General features: G+C 45.6%; 1 protein-coding gene across 1 annotated transcript in view; it reads left to right on the forward strand.

The window, feature by feature from the left end:
- The window catches only part of SCD5 (stearoyl-CoA desaturase 5), a gene marked incomplete at its 5' end in the record, with an annotated part of 142,778 nt that overhangs the window by 119,084 nt on the left and 4,002 nt on the right, over positions 1-19,692 (forward strand). The window contains one exon of the mRNA XM_034670941.1: positions 18,043-18,275. Coding sequence (XP_034526832.1) covers positions 18,043-18,275 — 233 coding nt within the window. The remainder of the gene's footprint in view (positions 1-18,042; positions 18,276-19,692) is intronic.

The raw sequence follows: 19,692 nt of genomic DNA on the forward strand, positions 1-19,692 counted from the left end.
GCCCTGACACAGCGGCTCCCTCCCCCTTCTGTTTAGCTTCCGATATCTGTGCGCGGTTTCACGGCTCCCCCGCTTCGTACCTCAGTACTCAGCGCTGGAGATGTTCATTTGTAGAGATCCAGATGTATCTTCCCGCGTCTCAGGCTGATTCCGTGGATATTCCTGCTGGTCTGGTACCTATCCAGCTCAACTCANGCTCAACTCAGGGGACCGGCTGAAAAAGGTGTCCCCTACTCCTCCGCCATCTTCGTCCCTTCCTCTTCCTTACATTCTATTCAACATTTCTCCCCAAGAGTGGACCTCCTGTGGCTACAGCACACTCATTGGCCACCAGATGAGATTTGCTGATTTGGATGGGCCCTGACCCCAGCAACTTTGACTCTGGGGAGCCACCCTTACCTACCTCTTCACCATGCTTAGGCTTAAGTGCACCCATAAACTCCTGGACTTCAGGATTAACAGAGTTTAGGCCAAGGGATACCGTTCATTGCTGCTAACATGCAGCCATAACCCCCCAAAGTTGCCTTTTTCATTTCACCAATCCCCCTTCCTTCCTTTTTGATCGTGATTTGGTCTTTGGCCTTGAGGATTCTTTCAGCTTGCCAGGAGCAGCCTGCAACAGTAGGCACTCGCTCACCACTTCGAGTTTTGAAAAATTATTTCTACTTTTGTTTCCATCATAATCGTGTGTCTCTTTTTTGCAGCATTTTAAATATACTCACTACCTTTACACTTTTCAGACTGACGATGTTACTGATGTTCATAAGAGAGCTCAGAACTGAGCACAAATCCACCTAACATCCCCCTGACTAAGGAACAATGCGGCGCAATGATCGCTTGTGGCTGCTAATACCGTGCTGGTGGCAGGCAGAGTTGAGCCCTTTTCCACCCTGCTTTGTTTGTACTGCAAACTTCCTTAAATGGAAAAGTTGTAAGCAGAGGCATTTTTGTATTAAGGGATATGGAAGATATAAAGGACGGAAGGGGATAGTCCTGGCTTTTATTAATCATATCATTTAATTGGAAAGAAAAGAGGGGTGCCTGGGTGCCCCAGTCAGTTAAGCATCTGACTCTTGATTTCGATTCAGGTCATGATCTCAAGGTTGTGAGACTGAGCCCTGAGTAGGGCTCCACGCTTAGAACAGAGTCTGCTTAAGATTCTCTCTCTCTCTCTCTCTCTCTCTCGGGGCGCCTGGGTGGCTCACTGGTTTAAGCATCTGCCTTCGGCTCAGGTCATGATCCCAGGGTCTTGGGATTGAGTCCTGCGTAGGGCTCCCTGCTCAGTGGGGAGTCTGTTTCTCCCTCTGCCTCTCCACCCCACTTGCACCCACTCTCCCTCTCTCAAATAAATAAAATCTTAAAAAAAAAAAAAGATTCTCTCTCTCCCACTCTCCCTCTTCCTCTGCCTCTCACCCTCTTCCACCCTTGCTCGTGCTCTCTCTCTAAAGAGAAAAAAAAAAAAAACAGGTAAGAAAAACACATACTTACAAAATAGCCAGAGGCCTCCAAGTCCATATATGAAAGCAGCTGAGGGAAAGCACAGTAAAGGAGAGAAGGGTAGAAGGAGGTCCTTGAGGTCCACATGAAGTGATGGTTCACGGCCTTCTCTGACACTCTCATTCTCCCCCGGGATAGAGTCTATCCCTTTGTTACAATTTCTTTTACATCCTTCAGTCAGTGCTCCTAGTTTTCTAAATACAGATCTTAGATGTTTTGTGTTCAGTTTACTCCTTGACATTCTGCAATTTTTGTGGTTATTGTTGACAGGCATCGCCGAGTTTTTATCCCAGTGAGAGGGACAGGGAGTAGATATGCAGACACCTCATCTCCCCTCCCTAGATACCCCAGGTGAATGGCGGGAACTGTCAAAGTGCCCAGAATTTTCGCAGGCGCCACATCTGGAAAGGATGTCATGGAAGTGGTTGCTCAGAGGCAGAGGGCTCCAACGGAGAAGCCCCAGCAAGACAGCTGACTTAATCAGTCTTAGAGATTAAAAACTCACCTTCCTCCCTCCTTGATTTTCTCAAAGAAATGCTTCCACGGATTCAGAAAATTAAAAAATAAATGAATGAATGAACGAACAGGAGCATAGGCGAATGCTCCCTTCCTGGGGAGCATACCTTGATGCAAAGGATGTTCTAAGAGTCAAATTCTTAGTCTAAAATACTGAAATTACGAAGATTAAGAAGGATGAATTCCTGGTTAAAGAAAAATCAAAGAAATTACTGTCAGAGCACTGGCTGAGGAAATCCTTGTCAGAAATCAGCTTTGAACTGTCTCCCTGTCCAAGTCACTTATTTCTCCTCACACTGCCTATTTTCATATAAAACAAAACAATTCTGTCACACAGATACAAAGACTCTTAGTGCTGAGATAATGTGATTTGTCAAAACACGCTCATTGACTCAACTGAAGTGTGCTATCTCTTCTGACACTTGGCGTTCTCTTATAAACCTACTCTTATCTTGTCTTTCATTTTAAAATAAAGAAAAACAATTACTCAGATGTCCTAACTATCAAGAGATTTAGACAAACCCCATATATCTACATGTATTTCAAGATAAATGAACAGCCTTTCAAATTCTGTCCAACTAAGAACCTGTTGTTTAGGATAATGAAAACGTTCATTTACAATCGGAGAGCCAATATTTGTTTTAGGGGATTGAGAAAGCAATGCATCATCTGGAATTTAATAACTGATGATTCAGGGCAAGGATGAGTTATGGAGAGTCTCAGAATCCCAGGTGGTGACGAGGGGATTTCTGGATCTTCAAGGCCAAAGGCTTCCAGAGAAAAAGAGGAATAGAAATGAAGGAAGTCCTTCTCATGCGGTTGCTCACACAGAGATTTTTGAAACTGGGATGGCTCTATTTAAAATGCAAACATGACTCTTTTTCTCTGTGCTCTTTGCTTGTGCTCATTATTATCTGAACCAAGTACTACCAGGTCAAGAGAAAGGGGAGTGGGGAGACTACAACTTAAGCCATTCAAATTTTGTATTGAAAATTTGGGTCCCAGTTGTCTTGCCAGAAAGGATGACAGCCATGAGACCTGAGGTCCTTCTCCCGCAGTTGCCGGCCTGCCCCCTCCATCGCTGTGCATAGCCTGAGCTCACGCTACCCGACGTGCAAATAGGCAAACCATTTACGTTTAGGTGATTCCCCTCATGTTCTCACTTAGAATCTTTTTGCTCTTGAAAATACAAAATTCTAATAAGCTTGGGTGTCTTGTTTCAAGCCTGTATCTAGTCTTAGAATAACAATAATCGCTTCTAGTTGTTATTTTTTATTATCTCTATAACATCCTTTATCATATGGATTTCAGCACAGTGAGTACTCACAAGGTAGCAGACCATTCTCCGTGCGTGCAACTCAGATCTCTCCGATCTTTACACGTGATGGAATCTCAGCCTTCGAGAAGCTGACAAAGCAGGAGTTTAAGCAAGCTCTGTCCAAGTCCAAACAAGACACGTGCTTTTTCTAGTAAGCTATGTTGTATCGGGAATATTATCTGTCTTCTTCCTCCACTTCATCCTATTACCCACTTCCTTTGCGTGTATGTTTCGTATTTATTGCAGTTCTGAGTTATTCAGAATAAGAAATGATGCTTACTCACGTGTGGGCCAGAGTCACCTCCTGCTTAAAACCTTTTCATGACTTCCCCTTGCGAAAAGTGACAGCTGTCTGTTATCTCCCTGGCTTGCTTACCTTCTGTCCTGGTACTTCCCACCTTGTACTTCACTCTCTAGAAGCCATGCCATTCCCCTCACACTTCAGGCTGCTCTGTGACACCGCCTTTGCTTCTCATCTTCTCTGGCCTAGGTCCTTGCTACTCAAAGTGTGGTTCTGGGACCAGCCGGTCAGTATCACCTGGAAGCTTATCAGAAATGCAGGATTCAAGCCCCACCCCAGACCCCAAGTGATTCAGATGCGCAGTTGGAGAAGCCCTGATCTAGAATTTTCTTTTTCATCTAGACAGCTCTTCCTCATTCTTCAAGACTCACATCCAGGAAGCTGAGATCAGCAGTTCAAGGACTCTCTGGGTGGGGGTGCCCTAAGCCCCTTTCAGGAGGTCTGTGAGGTCCTCCCTTTTCTAACTGCACATCTGCATGAGGCACAGTCTTCATAGACTTCCACGAAAACAATATATTGCAACAGAATCACTGCAGAAGCAGATGTGTCAATCCAGCTGCTTCTATTAAGCCAGATGTTAGAGATGTGCAATTATGGTAAATGACACCATCTTCACATCAAAACTTTTTTTTGTTTTGGAAAATATAGTTATTTTTCCAAAAAAATGTTATTTATGTTAACATGTAATAGGTTTATTATTATTTTAATGAATCAATCAATTCCACATCTTTTATAATATTAACAAATGCATTTGTTTATTATAGATACTGTTTTATATTATATATTATATGTAATTTTATATCATTAACATTGAACATTTAACAAATCAATGAAACATTTCTCAGTTTTAATTTCCCCTAAAGTAAACATTGATAAATGTACCCCACATAAACAAAAGTTCTTCGGAGCTCTCAATAATATTTAAAATACATAAAATGTCCCGAGAGCAGAGTTGGAGATCCGTTGTCCTAGAGTGAGCAAAGCGCCCCTTCTCATCAGGGCCATAGACTCGTGGGCATATCTCATGTTGCTGCTTATCACGTTGTATTAAAATGATCCACTTGTATCTCTCTCTCATTAGACCATAAGCTCCTTGAGGACTGTGACTATGTCCCATTCATCTTTCTATTTCCTGAGACTAACGGAACACCTAGGACCCCCAAAGATACTTTTCAGACTGAGGAGTGTGTTTACTATCCAGATTATGGGGAGTGCTGGACAACCCACAGCAGAGAACCAGCATTTGGGGTGCTAATTTGTGTATGAGGCTGTCACACCCTCATGTGCTGAAGTGAGGGGCTCCTGCACATGCCCACCAGCCGTGGCGTAGCTCCATTCACAGCAGGGCTTAGCAGCCTCCCAGCGTGAGGCAGGGAAGCTCCGTGAGCACACTGCCCACTCGCGCAGCGTCTCCTCACACCAGCCGTGATCTTATCCAGGACTCGTGGTGCCTCTGGCCCTTAAAGGTATGGTGAGAGGACTACAGAAACATAGGTCGTGCAACAGACCACTTCAGCCGTGTCTGCTGGACACTGACCTTGGCCACCCCGGGTGTGAGAGGAGGAGGAAGGAAATGGCTCTTCCCTGCAGCAGAATCCCGCCTCAGACCAGATTCTGCCGCAGTTATCAGTTAGGGACAAAAACAGCCACAGGAAGCACTGGAAGCTTGATGAAATGTCGCCTCCTGCCCTTTGGGACCTGTCAGTGAGCTCCTCGCAGGGAAGGCACTGGGCAGTAGCATCACCTTCTTGTCAGAATCCAGCAATACGATTCTGTCAGTGGTTGGGCGCAGGACGGAGCAAAGCCTTCGCTCTGAGGAATATAGGCTGCCGAGAAGTACCTAGAGTATTTCTAGCCAATGCGCGTATTTCGACCACTGATTTTACTAGTGAAAATTCATTTCTCTCGTCTTAATTACAAACTCTTTGGGGGTGATTAGAGATAAAAATAGTTGAAGCCTGTAATGGACCTCTGGTTTATGAACTCACTAGAGTTTGTCAAATGCTAACTAAGCATGCCTGAAATGTGGATTCCAGCCACGTTCATAATCCAGAAGTTTGTGTGTGGGGGGGGGCGGGGGCGGGGGGGAGCAATGGGAGCGGGTTTCTGATAGACGCATTCTTCCCGCATCCTCCTCCCAGAGGGACTGTTCTGAGGCTCAGTCATCCATATGGTCTTTTGGAAGACGGTCCCACCAGGCTGACATACCAAGCAGCGGCTGGCTCAGTGACACACACTCCTGTCAGCTCCCCCACCCTCCCTGCCTCCCACATTCTGTTTCCCTTGGACGGAACTGCTTTTATAAAATAGTAGCATATAAGCTTTTGTCTTAAGCCCTGCCTTCTGGGGAACCCAGGATATGACACTCATCACCATCAAGGAAGGTCAAGTTTTGTTCCATAAACTGATTAAGAAGGCAGAAAAATGGGTAATGATTTCCACACACAATTTTTTTTTAAGTCAGTGTAATTGAACATGTATACTGTCAGCTAGTCAGACAACTCAACTATCTAAAAGGATTGTCTTCTCGAGTCTTTACAGCACAGTTGTACCGATGGGATGTTGAATAATGCAATAACCATAGTTGAAAGGGGGTTCATCAGGGTAGGCTTTCTAGCAGAAATCAATTTGAGCCGAGTTTTGAAGGCCTGAGGAACTTTGTAAGGATGGTGCAGCTTGAGTTTAGGAAATGTGCTAGAAAGCTTGTGTTGTGCTCAAGGGTCATGGCTTTCATGTATGAAATGAAGAAACCGTGTTTTTATCAGCCTATTCACTCTCAACAAAATGCTTGGCCTACCTCCTCAATTCAGCTGCAGCCGGTGGTATTGGGCATGAAGGGGGCTGAAGTGACTCTGTTGGTTCCTTTCCTGCACAGAGACTGGCTGCCTGTGAGCAGCTTATCATTGATTGGAGTTTGGTATTAAACTTGCTCCCTTGGGTGGGGTGGAGAGTTGAACTCTGTCAGCTGGTGACTGTCCTTTCTGCAAAAGTCCACATATGCATAAGCTAGAATGATCAGGGGAGTGCGTGTGCGCGCACACACACACACACACACTTTCTTATATCTAGTATCACTATAATCCCTCTTAACATTTTACTGCCAAAAAAGATAGGGCAATCCCATTTTTAAAAGTACTATTCTTTAAATTCTTTATTTTATTTTATTTTTTTTAAAGATTTTTATTTATTTATTTGAGAAAGAGAGAGAGAGGGCACGGGCACAAGCAGGGGGACAGGCAGAGGGAGGAGGAGAGGGACAAGCAGACTCCCAGCCCACATGGGGGCCCATCCTGGGGTGACGCAGACCCGACATAGGGCTGATCCCAGGACCCTGAGATCATGACCTGAGCCACAGAAGCTTAGCCAACTGAGCCACCCAGGCGCCCCTTTAAATTCTTTAAATTGACGCTTCCTTAAATTGACTACATTTTCTTACCTAAATCCTAGGCCAAATCCTAAAGCAAACAAAGAAAATCAAAGTTCCACACAACATCAAATGTTTGGGGCCTTGGGAATCGAATATCTCTTTGAGAATTTGATGAAAGCTGTGGACTTTGAACCCCCCAAAATGGAAATACACAAAAGAGTTGGCACACAATTTCATAGGTCCCAGATTTTAAAAAGTGGTCATGTTTTTTCCTGCAATGCTCACTTAATCTCAGGTAGCAAGGATGAAAATGGAATGTACTTTTATGTATGGGTGAGAGAAACTGGAAATGCAGCAACTTTGTTTAAAAAATCGTTTTGTAAGTGGTTTTAATTCTTCATATTAGTCATCCTATTCTATATACCATCAGGAATTAGTCTGTGTTCCGATTTCTCATCAAGAGCAATTGAGGATAACTAACCAGGAGGGGAGAGAGGTGAGTGGGAGGGAGGAAGGACCGAGAAAGACAAAGGCAGAGACAAAGAGCCCCAGAGAGAGAACAGAACAGCAGTCTCATCAACTCAAACTTGTGTTGAGACAACTAGAGAAGCTCTCAGGATCAAACCACTAGGAGAGTGAACTGATTTCATTGCTTTTGCTAAAGACAGATGGATCGTGGCCCTCACTCCTTGTGGCACAGGTCAACAGTCCAGCTGCGTACTGGGCACCTCCTGTGTTAACGAGTGTTTTGTGTTCAAGGAACTGCGGGTGATGGGACTTGGATCAAGGCAAATCCTGCCCACAAAAAACTTGCCATCTACGTATAAAGCTTTGAAAAAGGCAAAAAAGCCTTTTAACCCTCCTTACTCTTAGCAATCAGCACGCCTGGGTCTCCTCCTTAAGCACTTCATTGTTGGTGAGGTACAAATAATTCTTTTTGTTGAAATTCTGAAATGATTGTGTTTATCTTTTAAACTGCTGCTCGGTGAATGGATGCAAGCTGTTTGTACGAAGACACATTAAATTCAAGGGGATGGATGCAGCTAACCTCCACATGCAGACCTCAAAAGCAAATACAGCTGAAGGCAGAGAGAAAATAAAAATATGTCTTTCCCCCACTGCCTTGCAAATTTCCAAAGATGTTTTCGTAGAGCGGTCGTTCCCCATCTCTGCTTCCTCCACTGGGGAGGAGAGGCATAAGATGATGATTATGCAACTAGTTAGTCCAATTAAAAGATTTTCTTCTACGGGAATGTTTATCACGAAGTAGCACAGGGGAAGTGATGTCAAGACTAATTGAGGGTCAAAGCCAAATCTGCAATGATCAAGACTTTTAGGGTACACTTCAAATGCAGTAATCATGAGCTCTCTCACTTAAAGCCACTGCAACACCAGAGAGGCAAAATCGAGAGCACAGCAACAGAGCCCATTTTCAAACAATTTGAAGAGTCTGGAAGATTTTCTGAAGCATTCCGAAGAGCTTCCCCATCAGGGGGCCTCCATTGTCAGATCTGCGTCCAGACGAATCACATCTTTCACCTCCTGGGCAATGCCAGAGAGAGAGTTCTGTCCATTCCATTTACAAACTGCCAGACCATATTATCTGTCCTCTAAATGAATGTTTAGTAAGCATCCAGTTGATTTTGCCTGGTTCTCTACGAGATGCAAAAGTTGTAGGGAAAATGAATTTCTGGCTAGGCGTTAAGTGAAATCACAAAACCAAACACGTTTAATCAAGATGCCAGTGACAGCTCATCGCTCATCATTAGGATCCATTTGTGGGGCTGCAATTTCTCTCTCATCCACACTGGTGTTTACTTCTTTCCGCATTTCCTCAGGCCACCCCCCCTCAGAAGTCAGCAGTGGGAAGATTATTTCGCCTTCCTTCATGCTCTCATAGTTCTCCCTCTGGAGATCTCGCATACCACTGGCTCTGGACTGCTGTGCTTAGGGTTAGTCAAGCAATAGGAAATGCTTGTAGGCAGAGAACAGCAATTTCTTGTTCATCTGAAGAAAAAAGAGTTTGAAGATGCTTAGCACACTCAGATTTGGGAGGTAGGGAGAGAAAAAAGGAAGAAATCCTGAATCCTTTCTTCTCCATAGAACAAATTTCTGGTCTCGAGTCTATTTTTTTTTTAAAGATGTATTTATTTATTTGAGACAGAAAGAGTGCTCCCATGTGCATGAGAGTGGAGGGAGGGGCAGAGGGAAAGCATCCTCAAGCAGACTTCCCACCCAGCACGGAGCCCTATGTGGGCTCCATCCCACGACCCATGAGATCATGACCTGAGTCGAAACCAAGAGTCAGATGCCCAACCAACTGAGCCACCCAGGTGCCCCCAAATCTCCAGTCTCTTTTTAATGTTTTAGTTCTCTTTATTGTGATCCAGTTTACTGGAATAAAGATAGTCTTCGAAACATTGACAAAGTTGCAAGATGAGGGCCCATCTCTTTGATCATTTTCTATCACTGAAACTTGCTTGGATTGGGGCATCATGGTGTGTGATGGCATTTGATTGTGTAAATGGACCTTTTCTCTTGAGCTAAATGCTGAAAAACATCTTCCCACTGTGGAACTGGTGGTGGGAATGGGAAGATTTCCAATATTTGGGGCAGGTCTTTTCTTGTAAGCTGTCACTTTAGAGCGATAGAAGGCTGTTCCAGAGCTTGGGTGCTTTGGCTCTCAGGTTTCAGATCAAACCGTGGGTATCTGGTTTCAAATGTGTGGAGGAGAACTACTGTTCCTTGGGTCATTCTTGGATTCATACCAACCCTTTTCTTTTTCTCCCTTGATGATTCTAGGAGTCTTCTCCTATCTCAGGGTCTGAGTATCCACAGGAAGATAAAGAGGAAGGCACTCACATTCCAAACCAAGACCAAACCTGTTAGAGTGGCTGTTAAATATTGCTAACGTTTTGCCATATTTGGCAGCTCCGAGAATGACCTAGAAGCTCATGCTCAGGAATTATTCTTTTGAACCAGAGCTATGAAGCCTCACAGTGAAATTTGTTGGAAGCTGGAGTTTGGGGCCTGATGCTCACAAAGGTCTTTAATCAAGTTGTTGGTTTCACATTCACAATCCTGTGTTGGCACCAATCCAAGAGATAAGCATCTCATGAGGAACCTAAAAGCAGGCGGCACATTTATTGTGTGGTTTGTGTTTTTTGGAAACCTTGGCATTTTATCTCTCATGCTCTGTGTCCTACTGAGTCACTGTAGTGTTTTTATTTTCCTGAGAAGCCCAGAGCTTGTCATTTATTAACCAAAGAATCATTCACTTAATTGTTCCACAAATAAGTAGGAGTACCTGCTCTGTGCGAGCCCCTGTGCTAGGCTCTGGAGAGTGGCTTTCCGCTGGACCCTTTTGGCCATGTCACAGCAATATATCCATGTCACAGGACAGGTTACCCTGGAGGCTGGCTCTAAGGCTGAGATTATGTTGTCAGAAGTGGACTGGAGAGGGTCCTTAGGGTCAACACTTACAGAAGAAGTGAGTTGGTGCCATCAAAGGCCTCAGCCCCATCATACGGTGGGTTCTGAAGTTGGGGTGACTCTTCAGAGTCATTGAGGGATGAGGCAGTGGGACCAGGCCTGGGCAATGGACTACTCCCCTTACGTAAGGTTAGTCCCTGGATGGGGCTGTTAAGAGAGGGAATGACCTAGCACAGGGCTGCTCCCTCCAGTGGAAGCAGCACTGCCAGTGACTGTCCCCTGAGAGGGGGTCCAGATGGCACGTCAGCATCCAGCACAGTATACTAGATAGCACTCAGCTACTCCACAGAAGGTCCTGATGCAACTGGCTCATCCCAGAGTAAGATGCCAGTGATAAAGCCACTCTGGGGTTGGTTAGCTCTGTAGCTCATTCAAGGACGCTTCCATCTTTCTGCTCTGTCAACCTAAGGAGTCGGTTTTGTTTCTCAGTCTTCTTCCTTCACGGTCACAGATGGCCGTAGCAGGTCCTGGGGTCACTGTGAAAAAAGAGAAGCCACCTCTGCCCGTGTGGACTTTCTGTGGTCGAGAAAACATTCCCTCTTCTCGCTCTTTTTTATTGTGGCAAAATATACACAACAGAGTATTTATCATTTTAACCATAAGTGTGCAATTCTGCGGCTTTAAGTACATTCCCAGTGTTGCATAACTATCACCAATATCTATACCTAAACCTTTTTCATCATTCCCAACAAAAGCTCTATACCCATTAAACAGGGGTTTCCCTCCAGCTCCTAGTGACAACTATCCTACCTTCTGTCTTCATGAATTTGCCTATTCTAGGTACCTCATGTAAGTGGAATTATAAACAATATTTGCCCTCTGTGTCTGATTTATTTCACTAAGCATGTTTCCAAGGTCCATCCATGAGTGTTATAGCATATATAAAAATTGTGTTCCTTTTTATGGTAGAATAATATTCCATTATATATATACACACATATAGACACACATATACGTATTATATATATGTATATATATACACATGCACACACAATTTTGTTTATCCATTCATCTGTTAATGGGCACTTGGGCTGTTTCCACCCAAGGGCTACTGTGGATAACGCTTCTATTAACATTGGTATACAAATATATGTTCAAGTCCCTGCTTTCCATTCTTCTGAACATATGCTTAGGAATTGAATTGCTGGGTCATATGATAATTTGATGTTTAATCTTTTAAGAAACTGTTTTTGGTAACAGCTGCACCATTTGACATTCCCAGCAGCAAAGCATGAAGGTTCCAATTTCTCTACATCTTTACCAACATTTGTTCTTTCCCTTTTTAAAAATTATACCCATTTTCCCTTCATATCTTATTGACCACTATTGACCAATTCCTTAATTAATTATTGGGAATGTGAATGAGATCACCGTTGATTGCTTCAAACCAAACAGGACTCACATCATGGATAGAGTCCACATTCCCTGAAAGATATGTTTGCAGAGAGAACAGCTGGATATCTGAACAAACTCAGAGCATCCCAGCAAGAAAGAGAGGATGGGGGAGGATTATAGGGAGGCTACCTTCAATGTCTGCCATGGAGAGGCTTTAAAAATATCAGCGCCCAGAACAGAAGTTCCGATTCAATTGAGCCAGTCTTCAGTGGGTCCCCACATCAGTCATTTTTAACTGTTCACCTAGTTTATTCGAATGTGCAGTCAGGGTTGAGGCCACCCACTAAGCCAACAAGTATGAGAGCTGAGAAGTACAACGTGCAGCAGGAACACTGGACAGGGCCTGCCCTGCTGGACAGAGGCAATCCCCCCGGAGGAGGTGATATGTAGACTGATATTTGGAAACGTCAAGTAAGCCAGGCCACAGACATAGACACAGGAGACAGAAGGTGATGCCTGAGGAATGGGAAGTTCAGTCCAGCTGGAGCGTAGCATTCCGATCTTGAGGTGAGAATATTTTTATTCGGATATGTGCAACTCTTAGAGCAATGGCTAGGTCACACGCCCCAGCCTGGTTTACTTCTGGGTAAGTTCACCTACCCCCTGTGCCCTGTTCTTGGTAAGCCAAGGAAGTAGCAGGTTATATGCACTGTATTTTAAGCCTGCCTATGCTTTGTACAACCAGTATGGCCTTGAGGAAGTCCCATGACCTCTCTGGAGCTCCAGAAAGGTCCTACAAAGTGAGGTTATAGTAAGTACCTCACAGGACTATTGTGGAACTCAGTTGAAAAAATGTACGAATGTGAGTGTCGCACAGTAATATGATGATGAGTTCCAAATTTCTGTTCCCATCAAACCTCTCTCTAGAGCACCTCTAATTTCTAGACCTGTACGTCAAGGTCTTGACATTGCCCCTTGAATGTGTAATGGGCATTTCCCCCCTGACATGTCTAAGATTGAGCTCCTCATGTGCTGCTCGAAACAGCTCCCCCTCCAGCCTTCCTCATGTCAGCGAATGACATCTCTATCCTTAGTGTCATCCTTGACTCCTTTCTCTCCACAAGCTGGTCTGGTAACAAGTCCTGTCACTCTATTTTCCAAAATCTATTCAGAACTTGACCCTTTCTCACACCCACCACCCCCGTCCTGGTCCAAGCCAATGTCCTCTTGTGCCCAGATTTTGTAGCAGTGTCCTAATTGCTCCCCCTGCTTCTACCCCTTCCCCCACAGTCCATTCTCCACACAACACTCAGGGTGACCCTGCTAAGATGTAAGTCAGATCACCCCACTCCTTTGAGGCAAACATGCCCAAGGCTCCATCTCACTCAGAGTAAAGCTGAAACCCTTATGATGACCCACCAGCTGTTCTGTGACTCGACCTACCATTTTTCTCTCATCTCCTACATTCTCCCTTTGTTCACCTGCTTCAGCCTCAACTGCCCTGCTTGTCCCTGAATATGCCGGGAACACTCCTGCTGTGGGGTCTTTGTGCTTGTGGTTTGCTCTGCCTGGTAACTTCGGCCCCATTTAGCCACACGACTAACTTCTCACTTCTTTCACATCTTTACTCAAAAGCTATAATATCACTAAGTCCTTCCTTAGACACCGTATTTTAGATTTCAGCACCTGCCCTTGACTTCATATTCCTTTTCTGCTTTATTATTATCATCTCACTATTTGCCACTAACATGATCTAGATATTGTTTACTAGCCTTCTTCCCTACCAGAAAATACATATATATAAATTTTTGTGTAGTATATACATGATATTTATACTTATCAAATCTTCCTACCAGAATACCCCTGCTCCCCAGGAGCAGGGATTTTTGTCTGATTTGTTCGCTTTGTATCTCCAGTACCAGGATACTACTGGCATATACATAGTAGGGACCCAATAAATTTGTTAATACCACATTTTACAGAAGAGAAACCTGGGGCTCAGTGCAATTAAACCATTCACTCAAGATAACACAGCTAGGAAGTGGCGGAGTTGGTAGTTTACCGTTCTATGACGCTTTACAACATAAAAAACCCATTTAGCGACAACACAGAGCCAGGTCAGTGGCCCCTCTAAACCTCCTCCCTACCGCAGCTGAAGAAAGGAAATCCCTCAGATGAGGAAGGACTAGGAGCTGGAGGCCTCATGGACTTGCTGGTGGGCCCTTGGCTAGGGGTTCAGATTTGAGTGTCATTAAACAAGGAAGCCAGGGAGCCATCTCCACACTTGCTCTGAAGCAAAAAGGCAAGTGACTGTAGTTAAGCTGCTGGAAGCAAATAGGCGGAAGAGGAAGGGTCCTCAGCAAACGGGAGGATATGTCGAGTCCGTTTGATGGCTGGGGAGAATTTTGGATGCAGAGATCAGCATCACGGCCCATGACACTGGCAGCCCCACACAGACCCTCTGTGGCCCCTAAAAATCTCTTCCTCTTCCATTCATTCCAATGAACACCCAACGAGGAATCCTAGCAGAATACAGGAAGAGCAATCCGAGAATAGCCCTATAATTAAATATGCTAATGCTTTATTGCAATGATTTCTAAAGAGTGTCTTTCTTTCAGGAAGAGGACATTCGGCCAGACAGGGGTGATGCTAGGGGGTGAAGCCCAGGCTTTTTTCTCCTCCCACTTGGGAAGCTCCTTTGCTGGGGCTCTCCCTCCACAGCAGAGCCATTAGAGCCAGAGCCCAGGCTGGCAGGTGGCTTCCCTAAGAAGTTTGGATGAATTAGGCAGGGGCAGGGCGCGAGTGGAAGTGGAGTCCTGTGAGCTGCGGATTCCAGAGGTTTGGGGCAGAGCGGAGAGCCAGAGCGAGGGCCTCTTCCTGAGGGAACCATGGCACCTCCCTAAGCCCTAAGCCCTGGAGTCCTCACTGTCTATCCGAAGACTGCTGGGAGGAGTAAGTGAAAGAAGGCCTGTGAGATGCTTAGCCTGGTACCCATCTTAGAGTAACCCCTCAACATGTGTGTTTTCTTTCTCCTTCTTTCCAGGAGCAAAATGAGGGGCCAAGACAATGACTCAGATCAGGACTAGGAGAGGCTTTTTTCTTTTTTTTTTAAAAGATTTTATTTATTTCTTTATTTTGAGAGAGAGAGAGAGGGAGACCATGAGTGGGGGAGGGGGAGTCAGGAGCCCGAACGGGGGCTCAATTCCAGGACCCCAAGATCATAACCTAAGCCAAAGGCAGATGCTTAACCAACTGAGCCATCCAGGTGTCCCAGGACAGGCTCTTGTCAAAGGTACTGGACTGTGACCCAGAGAGTGGAGGAACGGAAGAAACTTCTTAAGTTGCAAAACGCCTTCTGTTGGCAACGTACAGCTGCCTCCTTTCCACCTCCGAGGGGCACACAAGGAGCAGCAGTAGACCCACGGCTCTGGGCACCTCTTCCATTTTCCCTTCAGAACACCCCCCCCCCTTCACACACTCGCCACCAATTCCCAGCGCCTTGGCCAGTGGCTGCGTGCTTCTCCCAGATCCCCTCCTCAGCTGATGCTCCCAGCCTGCAGCTGCTGTCCTTGCCCACATGGAACTGCTCTGTCCCAGGGTTCACCCCTCCCAGGGTGCACCTCGAGGCCAAAGGCTCAATGATGCAGGGACACCTATCAGTTTGGGACAACTCTAAAGGGACATCCAGCCCCACAGGTTCCCTTTGGATCAGCCAAAACCCATTGTAGGTGAGCTTCTGCCTCGGGCCAACCTGCCTTCTCCCTTCCTTACAAGTATCTCTCAAGAGCAGTCTCGGGGCTCCGGGGTGGCTTAGCCGGTTAAGTGTCTCCTTTGGCTCAGGTCATGATCTCGGGAGCCTAGGATGGAGCCCCGCATTGGGCTCCCCACTCACCAGGGAGTCTGTTTGTCCCTCTGCCCCCACCCATGCTCTCTCTCTCAAATAAATAAATAAAATCTTTTTTTTTTAAAGAGTCTCAAAAAGCCTTCTGCATGTGACTCCAGGGAGCCCAATGTAAGAGCACCAGTCCCTTCACTGTCTGTTGTCTTTGCCCCTCTAGCTACAGCCCACTCATCTGGCCTCCCAAGCACCCTCTTTCCACTTACATGATTCCATGTGCAAATCATGTATGTAAGTGTGTTTTGCAGATTGCTAGCTGCACATAAGTGTCAGTTCCCATAAAATTTGTTTTTTATTGGGCAACAGGTGAACCCATCAGCACCCATTTTCAAGTCACTGGGATACAAGATAGCAGCACCAAAGTGGATGATAGTCTCTGAAATGATTCTGCCTGAATCTGAATCTTGGTCTTACTACATCTTTTTTTTTTAATTTTTTTTTATTATATTATGTTAGTCACCATACAGTACATCCGTGGTTTCTGATGCAAAGTTCGATGATTCATTAGTTGCCGTATAACACCCAGTGCACCATGCAATACATGCCCTCCTTACTACCCATCACCGGTCTATCCCATTCCCCCACCCCCCTCCCCTCTGAGGCCCTCAGTTGGTCCTACTACATCTTAGACTTGTAACCTTGGCCCAACTACATAACCTTTCTGTTGCTTTGTAAAACGGTGATAATAATGGTCGCTTCCTCCTATAGTTTTTATTAGAATTAAGTGAGCCAGTACAGGGAAAGGTCTCAGAATAGCTGTGACATAATAGGCACATAGTATACATTACTTATTAGATCCTCACAAGTGCCCTTGGAGGTATTATAATCACTACCTGTGCTGGAACCCTCTCATGCCACACCTCCTACTCTCAGCCCATCTTTTCACTCCAGCTGTTGCTGCAGCCACCTGCTGGCTCAGGCGTAACCCAACAGCACCTTGCCCAGCTGGACGGCTCATTTCTTACTTGCTGCCTGGTTTCTTTGCCACCTCCACCTGAGATGCTTCCAGAAATGCACTCAGCCATCCTGACCCAAGCAAACTTGGAAGGGTGAGGGAGCTGATATCCCACATGACATCTCTTGACCAGGAGGGAGTTGGAAGCAAGGGCAAAATAGCCCCTTCTTTCTCTCTCCATTGCTTGAGAGAATAACTCTCAGGTGTAATCTGTCCCATCAAGGTCCAAGTTCAGGTGTCCAAAGCATGAGTGCCCCTAGCTTGGTGTTCCCTCCCTCCCTGACTCACTCTTCCCAAAATAGACTACCCACACATACACCCTTGCCTCATCCTCTGCTCTTAGGGGAATCAGCTAACTATGTGCAAGAGGAGAGTGAAAGAAAGAAAACAGCTGGTTCAACATTCAGAATCAGATCTAGACTCAAGTTCAAGTCTTCCACCTCCTGAATGTCATTCCCTCACACTGTGTCATCTCCCATTTCATACATACGCATCTTAACAGAGGCCTTCAGGAAGCTTGATCAGGCAGTGTGAGGCCAGGGAGGAAAGAGCTATGAACTCATAGCACAGTCCCTTTCCTGTCCCTGCACAGAGGCACATGGCCAGAGGGTGGGAAACAGTGGTTCCACCTGACTGAAGCCCTGGGCGGGGACTGGGTCGAATTTGTCTTTGTATCACCAGCACTCAGGGCCTGACATACAGTAAGTGCCCAGTAAATATTTGCTGGGTACATGGGTCTGACAGTCAAACTACTGATGGTTTCTTTGTAAAGATGACTTTTTATGTGGCCATGCTTGTGACTAGCCTTATTGTTTATTTGTTTATGCTGGCTTGGAATGGAATCTCCAATGAACAGAGAACATTTTTGAGAGGGGATTGGACTGTTTACCTTTGTACCAAGCTAAGTTAGCAAGGAATTGTGTGTCTGGAAATTATTCAAGAAATACATGTTTCTTGAAATCATTGGAGAAAATCTGATTATCCATTTGATTGACAGGTGAAAAAAGTAGGGATGAACTGTCAAACTGGTGACCTGTAGGAGAAATGTAGCTCCGAGATACATGGGTCTCACCAGCACTACATGGGATTGTTTGCTATTGAAATTTTTTGGAAGTATGCTACAGGCCCTACCACCTCCCAGAACATTCTACCCAACCTAAATCCACTTTGGATTACCTGCCTAGCCCTTGTAGGTACATGGGTTGGTGACCTCTGTTCAGAGTGACACACAACAGGGGGTTCCCTATACAGAAAGAATTGAAGGAGCCGACTGGCACATTTCCTGACTTTTCCTGTAGCTTGCTCAGCCTGTCCCTGCACTGTCAACAGGGGCCCAACGCTAGCGTACCATTCTGCCTTCCAGGTATTATAAGATCACCGTGGTGCTCATGTGCTTCATGATCCCCACGCTGGTGCCCTGGTGCGTCTGGGGGGAGAGTCTCTGGAATTCCTACTTCTTGGCTTCCATCCTCCGCTATACCATCTCCCTCAACATCACCTGGCTGGTCAACAGTGCTGCCCACATGTATGGAAACCGGCCCTACGACAAGCACATCAGCCCTCGGCAGAACCCACTCGTCACTCTGGGTGCCATTGGTGAGTAGGGGTGAGAGCCAACGGGAAGTACAGCAGCTCGGATTTTCTTGGCTTTCCAATGGTTTCCTGGAATCTGTAACGAGAGGCAGTGGAAGGGAGTCAGGTGGGATGAACTTGGGCTTTGGTGTTAGAATCCTGGCTCTTGGACAAGTCACCTAATCTCTCTGATTTAGAGTTTTCTCATCTGTGAAATGGGAGTCGTGATGCCTACTTCATAGGGATGTCATGAAGATTAAGTAAGCTACTATATGTACATGGCTTAGGACAATGTCTGTCATATAGTAAGTGATCAATAATTTGTAGCTATTTATTTTTACTATGGAAATGTTCCTAAAGGAGGCATAGCAGCTGACTTTTCTTTCAAACTGCCTTGACCATTCTAGCCTCTGCTGTCCAATCATTTGACTGACCATAAGAAAAAAAGGCCTTGAAACAGAGAGATGGGAAGAAACAAGAGTGTGTCATCTCATGGTGCCACAAGATGGTTAAGAGTGAGGCCTCTGGATTCTGACGAGTCTGGTTGAATTTTGGTTCCTCCACTTACTCTCCGGGCAGGTTATCTGGTTCCTCCACACCTTGTGTCTTTCTCTGTCAAGCGAAGATGATAATAGCATTTACCTGCTCCTGGGGTCATGGGAGGGTTAGGTGAGCTAATTCATAGTCTTTGCAGCAGTGCTTATCATGAAAGAAGCCTCAGTAACGTTGTTTTTATTCCTAGCTTTGTGGTCTTAAGCAAGTTGCCTGTCCCTTCTCTACGTTGACATCCTTGTTTTTAAAATGGGGATAATTATAGCACCTAGCTCAGAGATGTGGGGATTATAGGTGTTAATACCCGTTAAAGCCCTCACTGTGGCTGGCACGCAGTAAGTAATAATAAACCTTAGCCATAGCCTTATGGAGGCAACCGGGGCTTCTTGGTAAGCTGAGCCTTGAGCCTGGAGATCACACCAGCAAAGGAAGGTCCTACAGTTAAGGAGCACGGCCTCTGCACCCCTAGCAAGGAGTTTCGGCCACCGCATCGTTAGGTCATGCACTTATTAAGACCCCAGGGATCCTGTGTGGACAAGAGCGATCCAAGATGGAATAAACACCAAATTCAGCTGTGGGAACACTGGCTACGCAGAGAGAAAAGTGTCTGGGAAAGAGTTTCTTTCTTTTTTTTTTTTTTTTAAGATTTTATTTATTTATTTGACAGAGATAGAAACAGCCAGTGAGAGAGGGAACACAAGCAGGGGGAGTGGGAGAGGAAGAAGCAGGCTCATAGCAGAGGAGCCTGATGTGGGGCTCGATCCCAGAACGCCGGGATCACGCCCTGAGCCAAAGGCAGACGCTTAACTGCTGTGCCACCCAGGCGCCCCTGGGAAAGAGTTTCTGATGCTTCTACTACTTCCTCCTCCTCACCCTTCACCTTTGTTTC

This window comes from Ailuropoda melanoleuca, chromosome 11 (assembly GCF_002007445.2).
Source record: "Ailuropoda melanoleuca isolate Jingjing chromosome 11, ASM200744v2, whole genome shotgun sequence".
Taxonomy (NCBI): domain Eukaryota; kingdom Metazoa; phylum Chordata; class Mammalia; order Carnivora; family Ursidae; genus Ailuropoda; species Ailuropoda melanoleuca.